The 21,589-nt window shown below is 41.3% G+C and overlaps 1 protein-coding gene across 5 annotated transcripts in view; it reads right to left on the reverse strand.

The window, feature by feature from the left end:
- The window catches only part of malrd1 (MAM and LDL receptor class A domain containing 1), a 55,785-nt gene continuing 34,196 nt past the window's right edge, over positions 1 to 21,589 (reverse strand). For all 5 annotated transcript variants that reach the window (XM_086191367.1, XM_086191366.1, XM_086191368.1 and 2 more), the window contains 13 exons: positions 16,583 to 16,763; positions 13,061 to 13,189; positions 12,751 to 12,912; positions 9,929 to 10,086; positions 8,253 to 8,454; positions 7,481 to 7,759; positions 6,382 to 6,507; positions 5,462 to 5,528; positions 3,341 to 3,432; positions 3,126 to 3,222; positions 2,976 to 3,036; positions 706 to 813; positions 1 to 583 (listed from right to left, as the gene is read on the reverse strand). In XM_086191367.1, coding sequence (XP_086047493.1) covers positions 485 to 583; positions 706 to 813; positions 2,976 to 3,036; positions 3,126 to 3,222; positions 3,341 to 3,432; positions 5,462 to 5,528; positions 6,382 to 6,507; positions 7,481 to 7,759; positions 8,253 to 8,454; positions 9,929 to 10,086; positions 12,751 to 12,912; positions 13,061 to 13,189; positions 16,583 to 16,763 — 1,761 coding nt within the window. In that variant the 3' untranslated portion in view covers positions 1 to 484. The remainder of the gene's footprint in view (positions 584 to 705; positions 814 to 2,975; positions 3,037 to 3,125; positions 3,223 to 3,340; positions 3,433 to 5,461; positions 5,529 to 6,381; positions 6,508 to 7,480; positions 7,760 to 8,252; positions 8,455 to 9,928; positions 10,087 to 12,750; positions 12,913 to 13,060; positions 13,190 to 16,582; positions 16,764 to 21,589) is intronic.

Here is a 21,589-nt window from a genome sequence, read left to right on the forward strand (position 1 = left end):
AATGGTAGCAGATTCTGGCTATCATTTTCCGTAGCTAGCTAGCTAGCTAGCTACACAATCTAGCCCACTGCTTTGGGTAAATCACACATCAGTGTAGTTGTTCGAAGAAAAGCTTTGTCTCCATTGCAATGAACCTCAGTTAATAAATTAAATCCCTAAATTTATTCGAATTTAGCAAGACAAAATGTGATCATATTGAATTCAACAGGTTTGGGATCATTTGCTTCCATGACAGCCAGCTAGCCTTTAGCATAGTGGTCCATATCAGAGGGTCTTAACACATCAAGACGCCTCAAGTAATTCGGCTTCAATCACAGCAACACATCAGAGTAGACTGTCCAATACTTCCTTGCACAGTATTCCTAATGTACTTTAGTTTTCACTGACTTGGCACCCCTGCGAGGTCAAGACAAACCTAAGAAGTATGTGCATACACTGTTTGACCCAAATCTACTCTGGAGTCAATATGTAAAGTCCATCGTTTTTATGCTTCAGAGCTTCTGCAGTCAGCGCCGTTAGTACCAGGGGGGTAATTGTACAACGGGTTGGCGAAAGACAGCTTGGCATCTTTCCAGGTTGAGACCTGATGTGGACACACACACACACACACACACACACACACACACACACACACACACACACACACATCACATTGCTGACTTCCGCACAGATAATTAGAGAAAAGTCTGAGTTCAAACTCCTTACCTCCACCTCTTTCCTCCAGGGGTAGACGCTGATGGAAAGACCAGCCTCATCACTCCTCCCGGGGTTAACATTGGGGTGAGTGACCGGCCTTTCATCCAGGGACGGGAGCTGAGAGAAAGGAAAATCATGTGCACTGGCTTATGAACCTTTAATGTGTAAAAGCACTAGAAGTGCAGACGCAATTAAACTCAAATGAACCGATGTTGCATCCATAATTGCACCTCTAACCCCCGTAAAACATCTCATCACCTTCCAGGGGTGAAATCATCACACCACTTTCTTCTGCTGGGGCAGGAGATAACGGTTCACACCTACACCTTTCTAATTATAGCTGTGTCCTCACTGACAGCCATATGAAAGCGCACATGCACAGACAAGCCAGGACAGATATAGAATATACTGAAATACTTTATATCTTGTGATAGGAAAGAAGTTTCTCATGTAAGCATCAGTCAGACATATTTGCCTGTATATCTTTACACTAACACGCACACACACACACACACACACACACACACACACACACACACACACGAGCCATTATCCAAATGGAACAGCTGTGATTGTAATATCTGCAGAGCTGCTGGGATCTTTTACCGTGACGGCAGGAACAAGAGTAGAGTGGACACAATAATAGGAACATTTAAAGTATAAAGACATGAATAAAATCACCTGTACAGTCATGGAAAGTAACGGAGAACATTTACTCAGCAGGTCCACGAAGGGTGTGTTGAGCTTTGCCTCAGTACTCTCACTGTATTCTGCTTTATATTATTACTGCACCACATTTCAGAAGGAAATACCCTTCTATTCACTTCAATGCACCGAGGAGATTAAAGTGATATTTCACCAAAAAAGTGTAATTTTCCTTTCAATGACTCACTCTTAGGTAGCTTGAGCTCACACAGATGCCCCGCTCCCCCCATTACTTCTTGGTGAGTCCGAAATTAGGAAAATGGTAGTAAAATATTTTTTACTTGAATAAGTGGAGATGAGCTACTTACAACAGTAAAACTGTCCAAAATGTCTGTTTACTCTGAATAGCATCCGTGTCTTGACTCCACAAATACTATAATTTGAGCAAAAACAAAGAATCTAAAATGATTCCAGTTCAACACCAGTGAGAAAACGTTAGCCAGCTAAATTCGTTCATGCTTGTTCACAATCCCGCTGAACCCGATCATGGGTTCGAGAGTTTGTAAATCAACAGTTTTGCTGTTGTTAATTGTCAATTTCAATTAAATTCAAGCTAATGTGTGGCTAGTTTTCTGAATTCTGAAGTCATCAAAAAATCATGGAGACGAGAAGCAATTTAGACTTTTGTGTGGCGTACCATGAAAAGTGGGAAAAAAAGAGAAAAAAGCAGCTAATAACTGCATTGACTTGACTTTCTGTGTTAGTCAGCATGTGATCATCTGCTTTAAATCACCCACCTGTTTATTATTCTTGTGTTTTTACAAGTTTTCCTACTTATATTCACTTGTTTGTAAGTTTAGTATGTGTTTATTTTTATGATTAAAGACAAACTTTGCGGTTCTGTCTGTTTTCAGGTCCGCATTTGGGTCCTGCTTCCACCAAACCTGACAAGTGCTTGTGGTTGCAGGAGGAGTGCTGGTAGTTGGCTCAGCTGGGGATCCCTGCTCCAGAGTTTGTTTGGACCAACTCTACACCAGGTTCTTGGACCGCTAGGTTTATCCATTTATGCTTTACGTTCAAGAACAATTACTGTGTTCATACGTTTCCAACGCGCAGATTCATCTGAACCCAGTAAGGCTGATGTGAAAGCTTCCTCAGATGTTATATGGATCAATTATAAGTAAAGATTAAATCAATGGTTCCTCATGTTTTTTTAATGCTGATGCAAATTTTGCAGATGCCACTATAACAGAACAATGAATTGATGATTTGCCCATCGTGTTACCTTTCATCAGAAAGGGTTGATTAAACTGGTTGTTGTTGTTTTTTTTTATTTTCATTTCCGCTCGAGGTGCTGCATTTGATCAAATTATATGGTGCAGTTACTGTGTCAGCTTGCTGTATGTGATCTGCAGTGAAATACAAATATCCACAGCTGCACATAAAATCAATAGTCTTAAATCAAAAATTTAATCTAGCAGAAAGCCTTGGCAATCACCTTCTGACCTCCTCCAGGGTTGGAGCCCCTTATTGAGTAGAAAACAGTATGAAAAATTAGATTTGTAAAGCTCAGAAACCTAATGTTGCCCCAAAAGAATTGGTTGATGATTGATTGGACATTTCTGTGTGCTGACCTCTGCTCTCCAGTCAAAAGCTGGGTTATCCATCACCCCGTAGTCCATCGAGTCAGGTTTTCTGTGGAGCCAGCAAATACACTCATCACTGCGTTCATCATCAACATCATCAACATCAAAATAAACATCATTATCACAGCCGGAGCTCACATTATGTAGCATTTTTTCCTGCACAAAGCAAGAACGCAGACGCCGATGCCAGTTATCAACAGCAGCAGCCCGATAGCGATGCCGACATATACTGCATCTAAGAGGGAGGTCGATTGAATGCAACTGAGAAAAGTGTACTTAATGAACGGCTGAGACATAATAAGGGTATGCAAGGACATGGTGGATATACTGATGTGAGAGATGCATTTCTTTACCCATCTGTGTGTCCTCAGGTCCAGGTGACGGGGTGGACAGAGCCGGCTTCTCTCTCACATGGCAGCGGTTGCCCGTCCATCCTGGATGGCACCTGTGATCACACATGAACAGCCGAGAACTCTAAGACTGATTCTGTAACAATCTGCCTCACAGCAGGCAGCAAAATCCTGCCTCACAGTAGGCAGCAAAAATACAAACAAGAGGTGCAAAAAACTCCCCCAAGGCCATAGCTTTCTCTTCCACGAGCCTATGAGCAAATCTGCACAGGAAACCATCACAAAATTAAAAATTACATTAGATTTCCAAATAGCTCCAAAATTTCCTGGACCTTGATTCAAATCCAGATCCAGATCACTCTTAAACAAAGAAACTGAATCAGGTACAATAACATGGACAGCAGAAGTAACACTGGAAATATTTATGTGGTTTTCTTATTATTGATTAATCCAAATAAAAGAAAGCCACAATGAATTGATCCTGGTATATTGTGTTAATCTCTGAGCTCCATTCTGCTGGCCAGCAAAAGTCTGCAGTGAAAAATAATCCGCAAAGACAAACTATTAACTCCTGTTTCAAAAATTCTTGCTAAAAAACTAGAGCTGCGGCAGGAAATCAAATGATATATTTATGAACCATTTTTAAGAGCACACTATTGCTACAAAACTTGTGCACGCACACACACATGCACGCACACACACACACACACACACACACACACACACACACACACACACGCACACCCTGTATGACTGTATGCTGATGTTACTCGGCCAGCGTTAGTTTCATATGGGCTTTTATATCATTATCACAAAGTAATAGCATGAAATGTACAGTTTTAGATACAATTCTCAATCTATATCACACCCCTATGTCTCACAGCAATAAAAAAACGCCACGATTCAATGTTTTTCATTTGGGCTTCCAGCTAAAACACAGACTAATTGCAAACAGTTTAGCCTGTTTGGCGCTCATCACTGGGAAAGAAAGTACAGTGCGTCTCTATTCCAGCCCAACATCTGTTCAATATCAGCTTGATTTCTGAGCAAGGTTGACCTTCCAGCGTGAAACATAGAGTTCTCAGAGAAGTCAGGCTATCATCAAGACGGGGTCAGGGTGCGCATTATGTGACAGTCTAGCCAAGGTTGTGGACCAGGTTTCCTTGTAGATCCCGTTCAGCAGAGTTAAGGAACGTAATGCCAGAGGCTGTTCCTTTGGCTTCGGTACAGCCAGGCGGTTATCAAACCTGGAACACTTGCAGGAGCTCCACACCACACTGTGCAGTGAAGTCCTGTTACATAATGACAGGAGGCTGTGGCGGCGGCAGCGGCGCTGCAACGGGGAATGTTGGACAGGGGAATAAATAAGGGGGGGGGATCAGGGAAGCTGAAAACAACAAAGAACATTTCTGCCACAAACAGCAATGAAATATAACTGCAGCAACACAGTATTTCATGTTTTCTTACTCCACCATTTGCAATGATGTGCCACTGTATTTGCACTGTGAGAAAACGGATATTTGCCTGGTACAAGATTCACGTCCATTCTTTGCAGAATTGAATCTCCTGATGTGGAATTCTGAATGCCGAAGAAGCAGAATCATATAATGATGTGATCAGAACCAGCAGCAAGTCTCATAGTTGTATTTTTAGTTTTGTGATGAAATGTCTCAATACAGACAAATAGATTCAAAATCCTTAATTAGGGATTGCCACAGTATCTGTTTTGAATTTTATTTTTGAAAATGACACTATGCCAACCTTGCTGCAGATTAAACAGATGCAAGGTAATTTTTCTGCCCACTAAGACCGTTGCTAGTGGGGATTGTGTTTCAATATCGACCATGAGAATCAATCAGCAATTCCCAGGAAAGACTGTGCTACTGCTGCTGCCACTGCTGGATAAATGAAAGCACCTTGGTTGAGCTCTGGGGGATAAGCAGATTCCCACATGCTCCATGAAGCGTGTTCTTTTTTTTCCCAAGGAAAGAAACAAGCCTGATGGGATTTCCATGTTTTAAGTCTAACAAAGAGAGATAAAGGATGGGAGGGGGAGTGAGAGACATGATACTTATCTTTGCCAGTGTGACTGAGTGTGTAGGTGTGTGGTGCAGTTCAACTTACACGCAAACAGGACCGTGTTTCTCCACACGGCATGAGCCCTGATCCAGGCAATACATCGAAGGACAATCTATGAATGGCACACAAAAAGCAGATAAAAATGGACCATCACTCGTAAATGTTTCATGTTAACAAATCCAGGCCTTGCTTTTAGTGGATGCAGCCATGATCCATTTCAGCTGTAAGATAACAGGCGTGCTGTACTCTCAAGTATGTTGCTGCTCTGACATCAGAACATGAAATCGGTGAATTATGTTGCCAGGGGAAACAGTGCACCACTGTTGAGCCTTTACCACAAACCCCTGGAGAGAGAGCGTCAGCATTCACATTTAACCATAAATGTCATCTGTCCTGTACATCTGATGATGACTCCATGGCTTGTATGAGGGTTATCGCTGTTGTTGTCATGTTTGACACACCATTATGAAACCCTCAAGTCTTATCTGCCCCCCCCCCACAACTCCTCATGATAAAGTGACTGTGGGCTGGCAGAGGAGCAGACTAAATAGAAGGTTGGTTTGTTTGTTTTTTGCTCAAGAATGTGCAGATTTCATGTTCTGATGTCAAGCTGTGAAAGGACCAATATGCTTGAGGCTTTGTCTATATTCTCACAGGTTAAGATTGTAAAAATATTGGATTTTGTAGTGACTGTGAGGTGCGCTTTGAAGGCTAAACAGCCATACTTGAAAAAATCTTGGCAGTCACAGCTCTGACTGGAAATGAGCAGACCTAACTGACGGATTGGAGACACCAGAGAAAAGCAAAAAGACTGAATTACTAATGCATACCTATGTATTGTACCTATGTCATGAAAATAAAATGGACAGATTGGCTTCACATTTTGATGTAATACTGGTGGCATACGTGGGCTTCAAGGTTGGAATCGATACACAGATGTGTTGAAAGTATTTAGCATTTTATACCATCGCAGCTGGATTCATCGGAGTGGAAAGGCAGACAGTCAGTGTAATAGTCGCAACGCTTCTGAAGTGGGATGCAACCAGGCGAACCTTCACACACCAGTTCTCCCAGCTCACACTGCAGCAGAGCTGGTGGAAATAAATGAGAGTGTTTGAGAGGTGCATTCACAGACTCTTACAGTTGATGCCTCACTGTGCTTGCTTACAGAGTTCATCATACAGCTTTTTAATAGGAAAATAAATTAATCTACGCGTATAAGATAGGAGATGCAGTAAAATACGATAAAATAAAGAGGTGTGTCTTTTTTTTCCTGTCCAGTAATAAAATCTGATATTGATTTGGAGGTGATAGGACACACAATGCCTTTAAATGTATGATGTATGATTGCGTAATGATTGCTAATTTTGATACGAGAAGATAAAAAATCTATATGACGACAGGACAGTTTGATATAAAATCTTGAAAAAAGCATTGGTTTACGTGAGTGAAGATGAAACATACTTGAATCCACGCATATTCCATAACTCCTGAAAATTAAGCATTTCTTAAACTTTTGATACTTTGTCCAAAAGCTGTGCGTTATGTCCCTGGTGAGGACATCAATTTTTAATTTAAGTTCATTCATATAGTTTTTCTTGTCAAAATGACTCTTAACTGGCAGGGGAAACTTGTAGGGTCTACACAAAGGCGGGTCTGGCAGAAGTGGGGTCCTGAAGAGTCTTCCAGGGGGTCCACAGCAAAATGAAGAACAGCTTCATCATTTTTTAAGATACCACTTTGCTCCTTCAGAGGTGACTCACTATAGCATGCAGGAGCTGCGTCAGAACGAGGACTTGCTCCCATGCTCATAGAGTTACGGAACCAACTCTCACTGGCAAAAAGTTCTGCAGCACCAGGAGGGAAAGGCGGTCAAGGCCAGCTTTTATTCTTTCAGTCACTACAATGTGCCCAGGAACTACAGTTGAAATGAGCTACTTTGCTACAACTGGCACATTTACAGTCACATTAATGTGTATTGTCCCTGTTCAAGTAAACTATATCAGCCTGTGAATTAAGAGCTTTGTCGAACAAACCCATCAAGACACAAACACACATACTTACGGCAGCTGTTTTCGTCCTCTCCATCAGGACAGTCAGGGACTCCGTCACAGCGCAGTAAGGCTGGGATGCAGATGTTGTTCAAACACTGGTAAAAACCAGTAGGACAGTGGTCCTGGGGAGGAAGAGTGCCAGGAACCACAGTGGGACAGTACTCTTCATCAGACTGGTCGGCACAATCAAACTCCCTGTCACACTGCCAGCTCTCTGGGATACACTGAAAGGAGTACACACACTGGAAGGAGTCCGCACCGCAGGTTAGAGGCTGGGGAGTTACTGGTCCTGAGGTAACAGGGAAGATTCATGCACACAATTACACAAGAATGCAGGAGGGATTCAGTCAAAGCTTCTTTTATCATTTATTTCCCACATCCTGTGACAATTTCTGAGCGAGGATTCATGGTGAGAAAAGTGAGCTAATGGGCTGCTTCCAGAGAAAGTCAAGCGAAGAGGCAGTTCAAGGGTGAAGGGAAAATGGAGGGGTGGACATGAGGAAACAACACAATATAAATGTAATTGCTTTGCCCTCTGTGACGTCCCCTGGTGCTGACCCCGTCTTCACAGTGAATTTATAGGAACCTATGAGGCAACAGGCTCCAAGAACTTACCAAACTGTCCCTGAGAGGCCGCACAATTTATATGGAAATAGAGGAAAAGGGCACGGGTGTTGGTGGACAAAAAATATGGAAAATGAGGAACTCACATGAGGAAAGATTTTTATAAATTGAAGCATGAGGACGGAAAGGCACAAATTTTCAAAGTTAATTGGCTTTACCTCCTGCCATACACTCTGCTGTGTAGGAGATGTCATCCAGTGCGATGTCTGTCCACATGTCTCCACCCACCTCGGCTTGGAAGGTCACTCTAAAAGGTGCTGGGTTTGACAGGATGACATTAGCGTATTTCCACTGGGCACTGTGATTTCCTGTGGCCGCCCACATCAGCAGACGGGTTCCACTGGGTCCAACGGTATACACCTATGACGAGAAAAGAGGAGGCTAGAACTGTCCCCAGTATTGCTGGTGTTTTTTTCTGCCATGCAGAAACCTTCCTTGGATGCCTCTTAGGTTCTTCTGCCATAAGCTGCTCCGGGCTACTCAATCGCTGCGCTAACAGCCAGTTGGAGTCATTCTTTGCGTTATTCTCAAAAGACTTCCACCAGAAAGGTTTTCTGGCAGAGCCCTCTCAGGGAGAGAGACAGCTTTTAAAAAGTCAAGTGACAAGGTCCACATCCCGCCCAGCAGTTCTGATGGGTGGGCAGATCTAACCCAGCACTTTCACTGAGACAACAGGGTCCTGCTTGAGGCTTTCAGCTGCAATTTTTGACTTCTTTTCAACCTCTTTTCTGGTTTGGTGACAAAACTTCTTGGTTAATAATACAATAAAAAACAAACAAACACATGGTTTGGGTTAAAAACCTTTCACAGCCAGGAAGTGCCATGGCTCTCTGGCTGGTTTCTGCTGGAAAGGTCTTCTGGCAGGGAGTGTTTGGGGTAAATATCTATGTGCTGGGTGGTTTTAGTGTTTTGGAAGCCCAAGGTGAAGAACAATGACAGGACTTTCTCTATTCTGCCTAATCATTTGTAGAGAACAAAAACTATTCAGAATCTGGCCTCTTCTGTTAAGACTGATAACATTAGCTAGCTTCAGACTTTGATTGCTGAAACTGCCCCCAGTCTCTTGAGTCCTTCTCTGCATCAGATTCTAATGTCTGTGGTCAACTGTTACACTCTGATTGTTGTATTTATCAATTTCGGCAGCATAGGCAAACTGTCCTTCAACGGAACATCTTCTTCCTACATGTAATGGACAGACAGTAAATTAATTTTAGTTAGATCAATTTCAGATGATCATTCATCAAAAGGAACTTATCCAACTCATTACCTCAAGCAATTGCCAATCCCGCTTGTTTTGTTAGTTTAAAAACTCTATACACTGTGATAGAGAGATTAAACTGACAACAGCCTTAATCAACACCATGTGAACTCATTTTGCAGAGACTTGAATATAATAGACAATATTTTCTGTTCCACCCTGAAGCTTTGAGATTATTTTAATTAATGCAGGAAAGAGACTGACTTTGACATTCCTACTTTGACGTAGGTAGCACACATCCTGTCTAATTGTTGGTTTATAAATATTTGCTAATTGTTTTGTTGCTCTGGAATTAAAAAAAAACATCAAAAAAAGACATGAAAGATAGATTTATTAAAACAGTTTGTGAGGAGACAAGCTGTGATGGATTTTTTTCCTGGCACTTTTATTCTGTCCTGTGGGTATCAGCTGATTGACATTACGTGGAGTGCATTATCGTGCGACACTCTGTAGCACAGGTAGAAGAAAAATCTCTGACTGTGATGGAACATCTGACAGCAATTGACGTCAAACACAGAAACCAAACTACAAAGAGACTTTGAATCAGTTATGGAAAGGTAGTTCAGATGAAATCACCTTTAGTGTTCCCATCCTGTCGGAACCGTACATGTAGAACCAGAAGCGCAGGTGACACAGGCCAATACTGGCCGGAAATGGGTTACTGGATGTCACCTTGGCAATGTCACCCTCCCTCTGAAGGGCTGAGTGTATATAGAGGAAGTTTCCTCCACCACCTTTGGAGAGAGAAAGACAGTAAACAATACTGTATTGAACAGTTATGTAAGGTATGAGCTGTGATAGATGACAAAGCTGATGCAAGTAAAATATCCACAGCTAAACTGTACTCAACCATTCTGCCCCAAAAGAAATCCAATAACTTTGTTCATATTTGGACAGAAGAAAGCATTTGTGCTGTTGTGAACTGTTGTAGCCTGCAGCCAAAAGCTTCAGCGTCTTCAGCTCAGCTAAGCTCAGAGATGAGACTGTGTCTGTGCAACGCCAGAACAAAGTAGGAGTTTTCCATGAGTTGAAAGGGATTTAAGGCCATTGCAGTGCACAGTAAAGCCCTCTCCCACCCACAACTCAAGGCTCTCCTCCCCTCCTGACTCTCAAGAGAAAAATCAACACAAACGAGCCTGTGTGATTGCTCAGATGTAACATGATGGGATGTCTGCAGTATCACAGACCCCCTCGGTCCTCTCATGTCTGTGCATGTGTGTGGTGATACAGACGGTTGGCTTTATCGATCCGCTCTATAGTGAGATCATAAGTTCCTTCTACGACACAGCGCCGAGTGTCCAGATTTCATCTCTCCGATCAATAAATTCAGATAGCCAATCAGGAGTGTTTGTGGACTCAGCAACACCACTGACAGGCAATGCACAGAGGATTTAGAGCTCAGTGGTAACACAGGACAGTCGGGTTGGTGTGTGTGCTCTATCAACCATGAAAAACACTGCTTTGTCCTTGTATTTATGGGCAATTAAAGTAATATATCGATGATGTGATGACAGTCTAATAACCTACATAGAAATCGTCACATTGCTTAAGACCATTATTTAATGCTTTTTAGATCTTTAACCTTCATGTTTCATTACAGATGTCCACATTGTTGGTAGCAATCCTTCTCCAGGGATAAAATAATTATCATTATTATTATTATCATTATTATTAGTTGTTAAAAATGGACAGGAAATGAGGGGGAGGGACTCAAGGCTGTGCAACATGGCTTTGAACAGTGCATGCTATGATCAAGCATCCATCATCATTGCCCCAGTGAAAAACACAAACATTAATTGTAATAATTTCATTTATTTTGTGCATTAAATATTGTGGTGAGCCCACTGGTTCAACAATGTAGCACTCTTTTTTTATGTTTTTTCTCTGACAACAGCTCCTTAAAAAGATTTTCACTGCTGTAAAATAATATGTCAATAAAGTTAGGGTCTGATTATGTTAAGTTACAAAAAAACAACACTTATTTAAGGTTGGAAGACATTGTGGTTTGGCTTAAAGTTGTAAATAGGACTCAAAGTCTTCTGTTGCAAAGTCCAGTGTTTGTCATTACAAACCGTCAAACTAACCTAATTCTTATGCAGACTTCCTTAAGTTTCAATAACTGTAACCATTCAAAACTACATTTACATTTTTGAGTAGTCTCATGCTGCTATGCTCATGTACAAAAGCATACAATGATTCATCAATGCAACAGCACATGGTAATGAAGCGTTACATTGCCTTGTATAGATGAGGATAATTAGAAATCAGTGTCAAATCCATGTTTAACATCATTGTACACAAGAAGAGGAACATCTTCATTGCTGTTAAACTCAGTTTGACTCAGGCCAACATCGATCAGGATGCATTATTAACCCTGCCTTCACATGACTGTCGGAAGCTCCTTTTTCCAGCTGTCAAGTCATAATTACAAAGGCGCTACACTGAGCTGCCTGCGAGCTGCAAAAGTGGAGGACGTCAGGACACAGGGGTTGTTTGTTCTTTAACTTAAGGAAATCTTACTTTTGACAGGATTATTAATTTCCATGGGAAAAAAACAGACAGCAAACACGAGCTGTGAGTTTTAAACACCAAATAATTTCTTGGATCATGTTTGTAGGCGTTTTTATGCTCATTCAGTCATGAGGAACACGTCAAAGACGTCAGTAAAACCGAGGATCGTAACACTTCCTGAAATTCGCAATTGTGGTTGCAACCTGAAGGCATATTGTGCAATTACTGCTTGGCTGCTTGCTTGACATTCACAGGAAACATTTTTTCTTACATAGTATATTAGCGTTGTACCCAAGCTGTACAGTGTAGAATACAAAAAAATCAAAAATGATACAAGCAAGAACATGCAGTAAAATGATGTGTCTCATACTGCCCATTGCTCATTTCCTTGTACTCATATCTGGTGCTGAGTTGGAGTTCCTGGGTCACATGACATGCAAGCTATTGAAAAACAAAAACTGCTACATTTTGCACTATTTGAAAAAGGAGCTGTACATTTTCTAACAATCATATACAATACAAGAAGCAATAAATTACAATAAAAAGAGGTCTTATAAATCTAAACTAGTACTTGTAGCTGATACTAAATTGGAGTCCCTAGGTCACGTGACATAGGAGATATTGAAAAAAGGTGCATTGTACAGTATAGTTGAAAAAAAAATCAAAATATGCACTGAAATATTAATTTATAAAATAGGAGGAAACAAAATACAATAAAAAGATGTTTCCTGTACAGTCTAGTCATAATAACTGAAAATGATTTGGAGTCCCTCTGTCACCTGACACGAAAACTATTGTAGTTGGAAAAAAATCTCTCTACACATGTATTTGCTACTGAGAAACACGTGTAACCATAATCTCTGGGAGATAACGGAGTGGCTACCGACCCGGACTGTGGTCCTGATGAGGTCCAGCTCCTGGTGTCTCACTCCTGCGACTGATCCTCCAATCAAAGTCATCATCGGTGTCTTGAGAGAGCTTGCAGCTCTCCTCCCATTGGTCTTCATCCATGTTGAAATTACAGGCGCCTGGAGAGTCAAGTATGTGGCCTACGTGAGAGATGGAGTGAGAGAGGTTGAGGGAAAGAAAGAGGGATTTGGGGAGTAAGAAATCTGTGGGTTGAAAGTTGTTTTTCTGCTCTAAAATAAGATGGATTCACTCCCAATTTCACAGAAGCTATTACCCATTTCTACTCACTGCAGTCCATTTCATCAGATTCATCAGCACAGTCATTCTTGTTGTCACACAGCAGGTGGGACTCAATGCAGTCGCCACTGTGACAAACAAAGTCTGTGACTGCAGGGCAGCTCCCTGGCTCTGCTGCGTCTAGAACAGACAAACACAGGAGTCCAAGTGAAATGGAAACATTCATGTTAGAGAGAGAATGGGCCAACATTTAATGTGTATTTCCAGTCAGGGCTGATGGTGGATGTTTACAACTGAAGCAATAAATTCCTCAGCGTTTGCCAGACATTTACAGACAAATGGTGGCTGCTCCACTTCCAACAACAGAGTCGTCATTTAATGTAAACGGTGACGCAATTAGTTTTAAGGAAGAACTACGGGCTAACTTGTATTTCTTCTCTCCATGTCTGGACAGAGAGGGGCCATGAACCGACAGCAAAACTGTGAGAAGAGAAGGTTATGGATATGGATGTTTTTGTTTTTTTTTACCATTTTACCATTACATAAAATCTATTCAGCCCGGGAAATTCCCGAAAGAGAGGCAGAAGCAGAGGCTGCATTGTCCAAGCAAAAGATGTCCTGTGGGGGCCATCCAGAGCCTGAGCTTGTGACAGCAAACGGCAAATGGTGCTTCCTTTGCCCAAATTACTCTTTGATGCCAATGGAGAAGTAACCACTCTTCTGCAGTGGAATTTATTGTGAGCAGTTTTTGTTGCCTGCTGCTGCCAAAACCAAGCAGGGGCTAATCAAATGTATTCTAGAAGCCCCAGAATACCTTGGGAACTGAGGGCCTCCTTCAGCCTCCAACCTGACCAGGCACCATCCCAACCATAAGCCAGGGTCACTGCATCTCCTATATAAGGCCAATCATACAAGTTACTGTGACTCTGGAGGCCTGAGGGCCCAAGACAACAGGCTGGTTTGCCTATGCTGCTGCAACATTGCTGGGCAGAAACAAAATGTATTTTAGCTCTTGTGGTTGCTATAAAGAGGAAACATTGGTCTTGATTGTTAGCAGGGTTTCTCACACAGTATCGGGCTGAGTTTCACCGAAATTTGTGGAGAGGTGTAGCATGCCTGAAGGATATACACTTTGAATTTTGGGGCGGATCTGATTTACACTGCAAAAAATGTTTTTTTTTGTTTTGTTTTTGATTGTGTCTGGCAGAGGTATGCACTCTTTATTTTAACAAGTTTGTCAGGAACTGAAATAACTCCTGTAATAGCCGTGTTTGCTACAGTAAAGGAGTCTGGTGGCTTTGAGGACAGTACAAATCAACTTCCTCCACCAGGACCTGAAAGGATTTGGGGTCTTAGTGCCAAAAGTTTCCTGGGAATCCTGGTGTATCAGAAATTCTGTATTGATCCGCAGCAGCAAACGCAGGCACTGCCTGTACTCCTGACTGAAATACTTCAGCAGACTATATTTAGCATCAGCACTGACACACAGGTAAAATCTGCTGTATTTTCCCTTTAATACTCTTCATTGTGTAAATTGATATAATCTTATTTATGACTGGTGCATTAGACAGGAACCTCTCTCCCCTTTTCCTACTCGCATGGATCAAATCAAGCATCAGATAAAATGTTACAGTGAACAACTGGGTATTATTAAAACACAGCCTCCCTATGTTCTGCACCAAAGCACACGAGTAGCAGAGAAGACAGTAAACAAAAGCCTGTCAGAGGAATCAAAGCCTCCTTCCTCCAACTCCGCCTTGACAGGAACACGGGAAGGAACAGGGATCTGGCGGCTAACAGACAGTAGAACTACATCACATGCATATGAAGCCACTTATAAAGCCAAATGATTATTAAAATGAGCATGGAGGACCAGGAGGTTTTCAGATCCTTATTTCACGAAGAAAAAAAAAAGTTCATGGGCATTATGATTAGCAGTCATTTGGTTCTGGACAGACAGACAGTCTGCTTGTCAGCTCTCGTATGCATGCCGCGGTGTCTGTTTTGATTTAAATCGCCGCCTGTCTGCAGGTCAGATTTAATGTCTGTCTATTTAAGTGTATTTATATTTGAGTATGGGAGAAGGCATTGGCAGAAGCAAGAAATATTCCACAAGGTGTCCAGCATTGTGCCAGGTCCTGTTTAATGTGGAACATCTGTCTTGGATATAAACATCAAACAGCATCTGTCAGCAACTGTCAACACTCTGAAAATCAAAACCCTCTGCCTCTATGACAAACAAGCTCGCTCGCTCTTTCCCTGTCCGTGAAGTCAGTGAACCACTGACAGGATCAATTTCACAGCACAAACTATCAATTGAAAATATCATTTAACGATTTAAAAGTGAAATGATATTGCCGTTTGATATTATTGGAAGCATACTTTGAGAGAACAAGGATAAAAAGAAAGCAGGAGAAGCAGAAATCTTGAAGTCGAATGCTTCATCTAAATTGCAGGTCATTTCTGCTATTACTCAGGTGGTTTAGGAATTTTTAACTGCAGTTGTGAGCACGCTGACATTTAATCCCTGTAGTTATAGATTTAATTCACAGGTGGTGAGAAATATGCTACAGGATATTTGCTAATGTGCTGCAAAAAGCTTTGGTGATTTACAGGCTGTCCATAGTTTGAGCTAATGGTGGTCTTTCCCATTTTGTTCAAACTATCAAAAGTTTGGTTAAATTAAAACTACCTCTTAAAGCTATTAAAACTACTATTAAATCAAAGAAGCAATAAGAGACCACAGCTCTGCACAAAGACATCTGGATGTATGTGCTGAAGTTTGCAGAGGACAATTGATTTTTGGCCGAAACATTTTTTCCACTCCAGTTTTTTATTTTTTTTTAATCAAACAGAGCTACAAATAAAAGCGGCCAACAATCTTCATTTCACACAATGTTTTAACTTGTTTAGAACTAAAAACCAAAGGTTTTTTTTGAAGAACTTGATGGAACTGTAAAAGTCTACTAAAACCTGCCACTGTAGCAAAAACAGAATCATGAAATGAAAATTCCCAATAAAGGCTTGACCTTTAGCATTTATGTAAAATGAGTTGCCTTTGCCCCACTGTTCACCAAATATATCCCTCTTGAATCAATAAAGACCTCAACATTATGTTGCATTTGGTCTTAAAGGGAGAAGCAGGCAGTTGAATAACTCATAACATGTCCGAACAAGTTACAAAAATGCCCTGATTCTTTCCCCAGTTTAGACGTATACCAATGACATTTCCTCGCTGTTTTCAAGATCCAGCTCAAACTGGTAATCTATCTGTGACAGAGACCTAAAAATATTGAAATGAACTTCAATAAATATATTGTTTCAAGATTAAATCTGATGTCTTGGGACATCTGGGAGATTCTGAAGTTGTGATTTGATTGAGAGATAAAAAAGTGTCGTAGCAATCATTTTAATTTTTTAAGCTTTGGTGTATCTGTCTAGGATATTAGGCTCATACTGTAGGTCTCTTCATGCTCATTGTTTTTAAATTATATTTTTAATATTTCATTTTGTGCAAGTGTGTCGTTTTGCGTGCGTTTACGGGATGTGCGTGTAAATGCGTGGGTCACCTACTTGGGGCGCAATCTTTGAACTCCAGGTCGTCCAGGGCAGCGCCTCCGCTCACGTCTCTTGAACGCACCCCCTCAAAGATCACCTCAAAGTTCCTCAGCTTCCTCAGGGGGATCACAGCTTGGTTCCATTTGTTCCCCTGATGTCCCGTTTTATTCCACACCTCCCAAATATCATTTTCTGTCTGAAGAGAAGAGTGGCTTCACATGCATCATCAGAAGGAGCATTTTCACATGCAGTGCTGGTTACTCCGCTGCTGTCAGTTATCTGAATGGATCCGAAGCTACTGCAGTGATTATTGTCAGAAACATATAAGTCATACTTTGAGTAGGCTATCACTGAGTCACTTACACGAGCGAAGAACTTTAGGTTAATATTAAATTAACTCTTGGACGGACTGCTCCTGCTGCAGAGTGGCGACCATCTAAGAGGAGTCATTAAACTCTCATTAGCATAACATCATATTAAAAGGTTCCCCTGGCTTGAGCCATGCTATTCAGACTCAAACTGCTCTCCCTGAGTTATGGTAATGGGTTTCTCTCATGCCACATATGGAACATATTAGAAGACAGGCCGAGTGTATTCCTCTGGAAGTCCTCTCTCTGTCTTTTCCCATGGCAGCAGCCAGGCACTGAATCATGACTAATACAGCTTTGGAACAATGAATGTGACTTTGAAAAGGAGTTTTGCAGATGCATTTCTGAAGAGCCAGCGGTCATGTCAAGAGCATATGTGAGATATGTACAAAGTCATAGCACATCATATTGAAGAGACACAGTTTTGAGTCAAGAGGAACAAGAAGAACAGGAAGTAGAAATCACTCTTCATGTCAAGGATTTCCTTTTTAATAACGTTTCAAAGACACACAGCATTTGTGTCCTAAATCAAACCAAGAAAGATTGAATATCAAAAAAGGTGAACACAGGCTTGAGGAGACGAGAGACAAGTCCCACGAGAGAAAAGGGAAGGAAGGAAGGAAGGAGATCTGCACACAAGATTAAACTTGAAATAAGCAACTTCACGCTCTGTGCAGCACCAGTGTTATTGTAAGTCCAACAACATGCATGTTACACTGTAGTTGTGTTTACAATATGCGGTGGGAGACAATGCTTCCCACAAGTCAGTCCTCATCTTTGAGATGTTTTCTCTTGTAAAACTGAAGGAAACACGTGAAGCCAATGGAACACGGAGCTGTCTCTCCACTTCTGGGTGAGGAACAGGATCAGGGGTGACACTACTTAGCCAAACAAAAGTGAGATTCACGCTTGATCTGAATAGTTTTTCCAAACAGCATATTTAACTTCTACAAGCAAAAATGTGAAGAGGTTTATAAGTTGTATTTCGAACATCTGCCTAAATTCTCCACCTCCCATAACGAGCCACTTGCCTATTCATTCCAAAGGGAAGCATCCAGATCCGGAATTGACTCTCATGCAATGGAATGTTTTTAAAAGAATACATTGACTTTTTGGGAAATAAGATTATTTGTCATCCTCCCCCGAGCCAGACAAGAAGATAGATACCCTTCTCTCCTCTGTGAGGGCATTAGGGAGCTGAGGCCCACAGAGACGTGCTGACTGCTCGTTAACTCAGCCGAGTGAATGGTAGTGGATGAGCAGGTTAGCATGCCTCTGTCAAAAGCCATGAATTACACTTTACTCCATATGCTCTTTGCCAGCATTCATAGAACTAATGATGCATACAATTTGTCATGGAATAATTCAAATTTCATTCATGATATTGAAATTTTAGAACCTGATAAATAACTGCAACTACTTTTCCAGACACAGCGCCTCAAAGGAGCCACTGTGATTTAATCCCTCCCCTCCCAAAAAAATTAAAGTTTGTTGGTGAGAAAAAGAGTGACCACTACTCCTAATCATGTAAGAGAGGAAGAGGATTAATGCTGCTCAACGATCCAAAGTCCTGAGACTTATCTATTTGAACGAGAATACAAAGAAGATGAACAACAAGTTTTGGAAGCTGAGTGGGAAGGACGGATTTATGCTAACCACTCATTGTGCTAAGCTAACTCGCATTCAGCTGGTGTCTGTGGGTCTAAGCTCCCTACTGCAGGCACAGAGGAGAGAACAGTATTAACTATCATCTCACTGTCCACCTCTAAGAAGATCTCAAATAAGTGTATTTCCCAAAAGTGGAAGTGTTCCTCTCACAGGGTAGCATCTGCATCAAGAACAGTGCAAGGCGTCTCATGCAACCTGACAGGTAGGTGTTGGCCAGCACGGGGGAATTTATTAGAAACTGCAATGGCTTCACTGAACTCGCTTCTAAATGACACCCATTTTGTGCAAAGACACATCCACGCACAGTCACACTTTTTATTTGATGGTTTGATGGTTAAAAGTCTACTTCAGCTTCAGGTCATAACGGACACACGCTGGCTGGTTAAACCAGAGAGCATATAATATTGTAAAGTATAGATTTAACTACTGATCTTGCTGAGGTTCCTATTAAGACTGGCGTATCTCTGCTGTAATTCGTAATAGCTTCCTCGTCCTCTGGTCTTAGCAAAGGTGACAGAATGACTGCAGGTCTATAACATCACATCATTAATCCAGCTTTATTGTGATGTCACGATGAAAATCATTGTCAGCAGTGTGAAAAGTTTGGGGCATTGCACTGTAGGTGAACAACTAAACACCCCACACAGTGCGAGCTTTTAACAAAAAAATACACAAAAACTTGCTGTACTTGAAGTTGAAGATGTAGCCAGAGGGTTGACTGCAGGGAAAGAGACCCACTCTGTATCCAAAAACCGTAGGACAAGCAAAGTCACTCTCTACTCCGCAGTTTGAAAGCCTATTAAAATGCACCCTTGGGTGAGGCATGCACAGCTTGTCTCTTCTGCTTTATGCCAATGGAGCCCTGGCTTCAAATAATCTTGTTACTGTGAGCGTAGATTAATAGGCAGCCTTACGACTTATCCAGATTTATGTCAGGGAGTAACAGCTTAATCCATAAAACCAGCCTTAGAGCTGGTTTGTCTCATATACAGTAGTCTAATGATACCCACACACCTAATGTATGTAACTCACACTTGATGACTTGGTGGCAGAGCCTTTTACAATGTTCTTGTTTTAACTCAACTCAGCCACTCACTCAGTCAAGGAATTTGAAGGTTGGAAGGAAGCCTGAAGTCATGGAAATGAAACAAATTATGTTTTGATAGATGTAGAGAGCTCATCTGCAAAAGAGACACTCTCAAAATGGATAAATAAAACATGTACAACTACAGTAAAGAAAAGACAACTTCAAACTAGAGGTGCACTCGACAAGCACATTTCTGCCAGGGTCCATGTAGTGTTTCCTGACAAATCCACCGAGATCCGATTAGATATTTTCATCTTTATAAAAATTAATCATCAGTCATGACCCTGATTTACATATTTATACTATAGTTGGGAAATTGAGTCTTCCTGCTTAGACAGCTGTGTGAAAGAAGACAAATTTGCCTTTGGTCTGTGCCGGCTATGAATTATTTGAGGAGTGTAATTCAAGGATGTGAGGATGAGTTAAACAGAAATTTGTAGTTTAACGCCTTCTCCCACCCTGTGCATGATGTCACCCAGTCCGTGCTATGAACATTCCGTTAATTAAATGTCACAACTTTAACGAAAGCAAAATATATTTTTAAAGCCCCCCCCCCCTCCTGATTTGCGTCAGTAACAAAATTTAATGGGTTCTTCCATGGCTCATGCTTCACCCCTCCAAGTTTTCTGAAATTTGTTCCAGGACAAACAACCTCCTCGATGGAGGTAATTAAATCATATTGTGTTTTATTCATTCATTATTTATTTTCATTTTAATTAATTGTTTTTCAACTTCAGGGGTAGCTTTTCGAAACATCGTATTTGATACCATTGCTGGCGACCTTCTGTTCAGACTGCTCATTTCAACTTTACCTCTGCTTGGTCAAATAATAGAAAAACGGTTAGAGGCCATACATTTTTTGTTTTTGTTTCCATGACAGAGCCGCTGCAAAACTGCAACAAATCAAGAACAAGTTCAAATAATTAATCCTGTTGTGCTTTATTATATTCAGGCACAACATCCACTCTCCTTCTGAGTGACACGTTTGCTTCGCCGTAACAGCCAGCCAAAGTTTAAACCAGGACACCGCATTTAAAAAATTAGCAAAAAAGGCAGAAGTAGTGCTTTAAAGTTATTCCTCTCAATCATCATAACTGTCTGCTGACTGAAAAATTGATCTGTGAATAAGTTACGACAAACAAGCAGCCCGCTCGCGCAAAATGTTATGAAGAATGATATGTTCCTGGCATAATCTGTGGAGGGATACAACCACCACAAACGAGGCATGCTTGACACAGAAAACACACCTAAAATGTTCAATTTTAATTTTCTGTCAGTGTATTTATGACTAAATCTTGCTCCTTCCAATCTTTCTCACACCAACCACATCATCATAATAAGCAAACCGTTCCAAAACCAAAACCCTAACAGCAAAAGTCTCAGGAATGGACTGAGCATTAGTGTTTATCTACATGGAAAATGTAGACTGTCTGACATGGGTTTCTTCACACCCGCATTCTGCAGATTCACCGACTGATTCAGACTACTTCTCACAAGCCACATAACTTCTCAATGCTGAAATGAGACTTTTCAGACCAGTGAATCAGAAGAAAAATGAACTTTTTTGAGACCTCTCGCAAGATTTGACAACACAACTTCTGTTACTGACACACGCTCACTTTGTTGGTCTGGGGTCACCGCGGTGCTGACGACGGGAGAGGAGTTCGAAAGGGTTTTACATGTGAAACCATGAATCACAAGTGACTAGAAATACTCCACTGTGGTCAGATGGCTCTGCGGTACGACCTTGACTTTGACAGATTTAAGAAATGCCTCACTGTAGTCCTGAGATGTCACATATGCGGTGACAGGGACCTCGACCTTTGCTTACCAAGCGGTGTTTTTTTTAATAAGAATTTTGGTTAATCCTCAAGTCCCAGTGGACGTTTATGCCAACGT

Source organism: Aulostomus chinensis, chromosome 21 (genome assembly GCF_037954235.1).
Source record: "Aulostomus chinensis isolate RoL2024-O1b breed Wild chromosome 21, RoL_Achi_v1.0, whole genome shotgun sequence".
Taxonomy (NCBI): domain Eukaryota; kingdom Metazoa; phylum Chordata; class Actinopteri; order Syngnathiformes; family Aulostomidae; genus Aulostomus; species Aulostomus chinensis.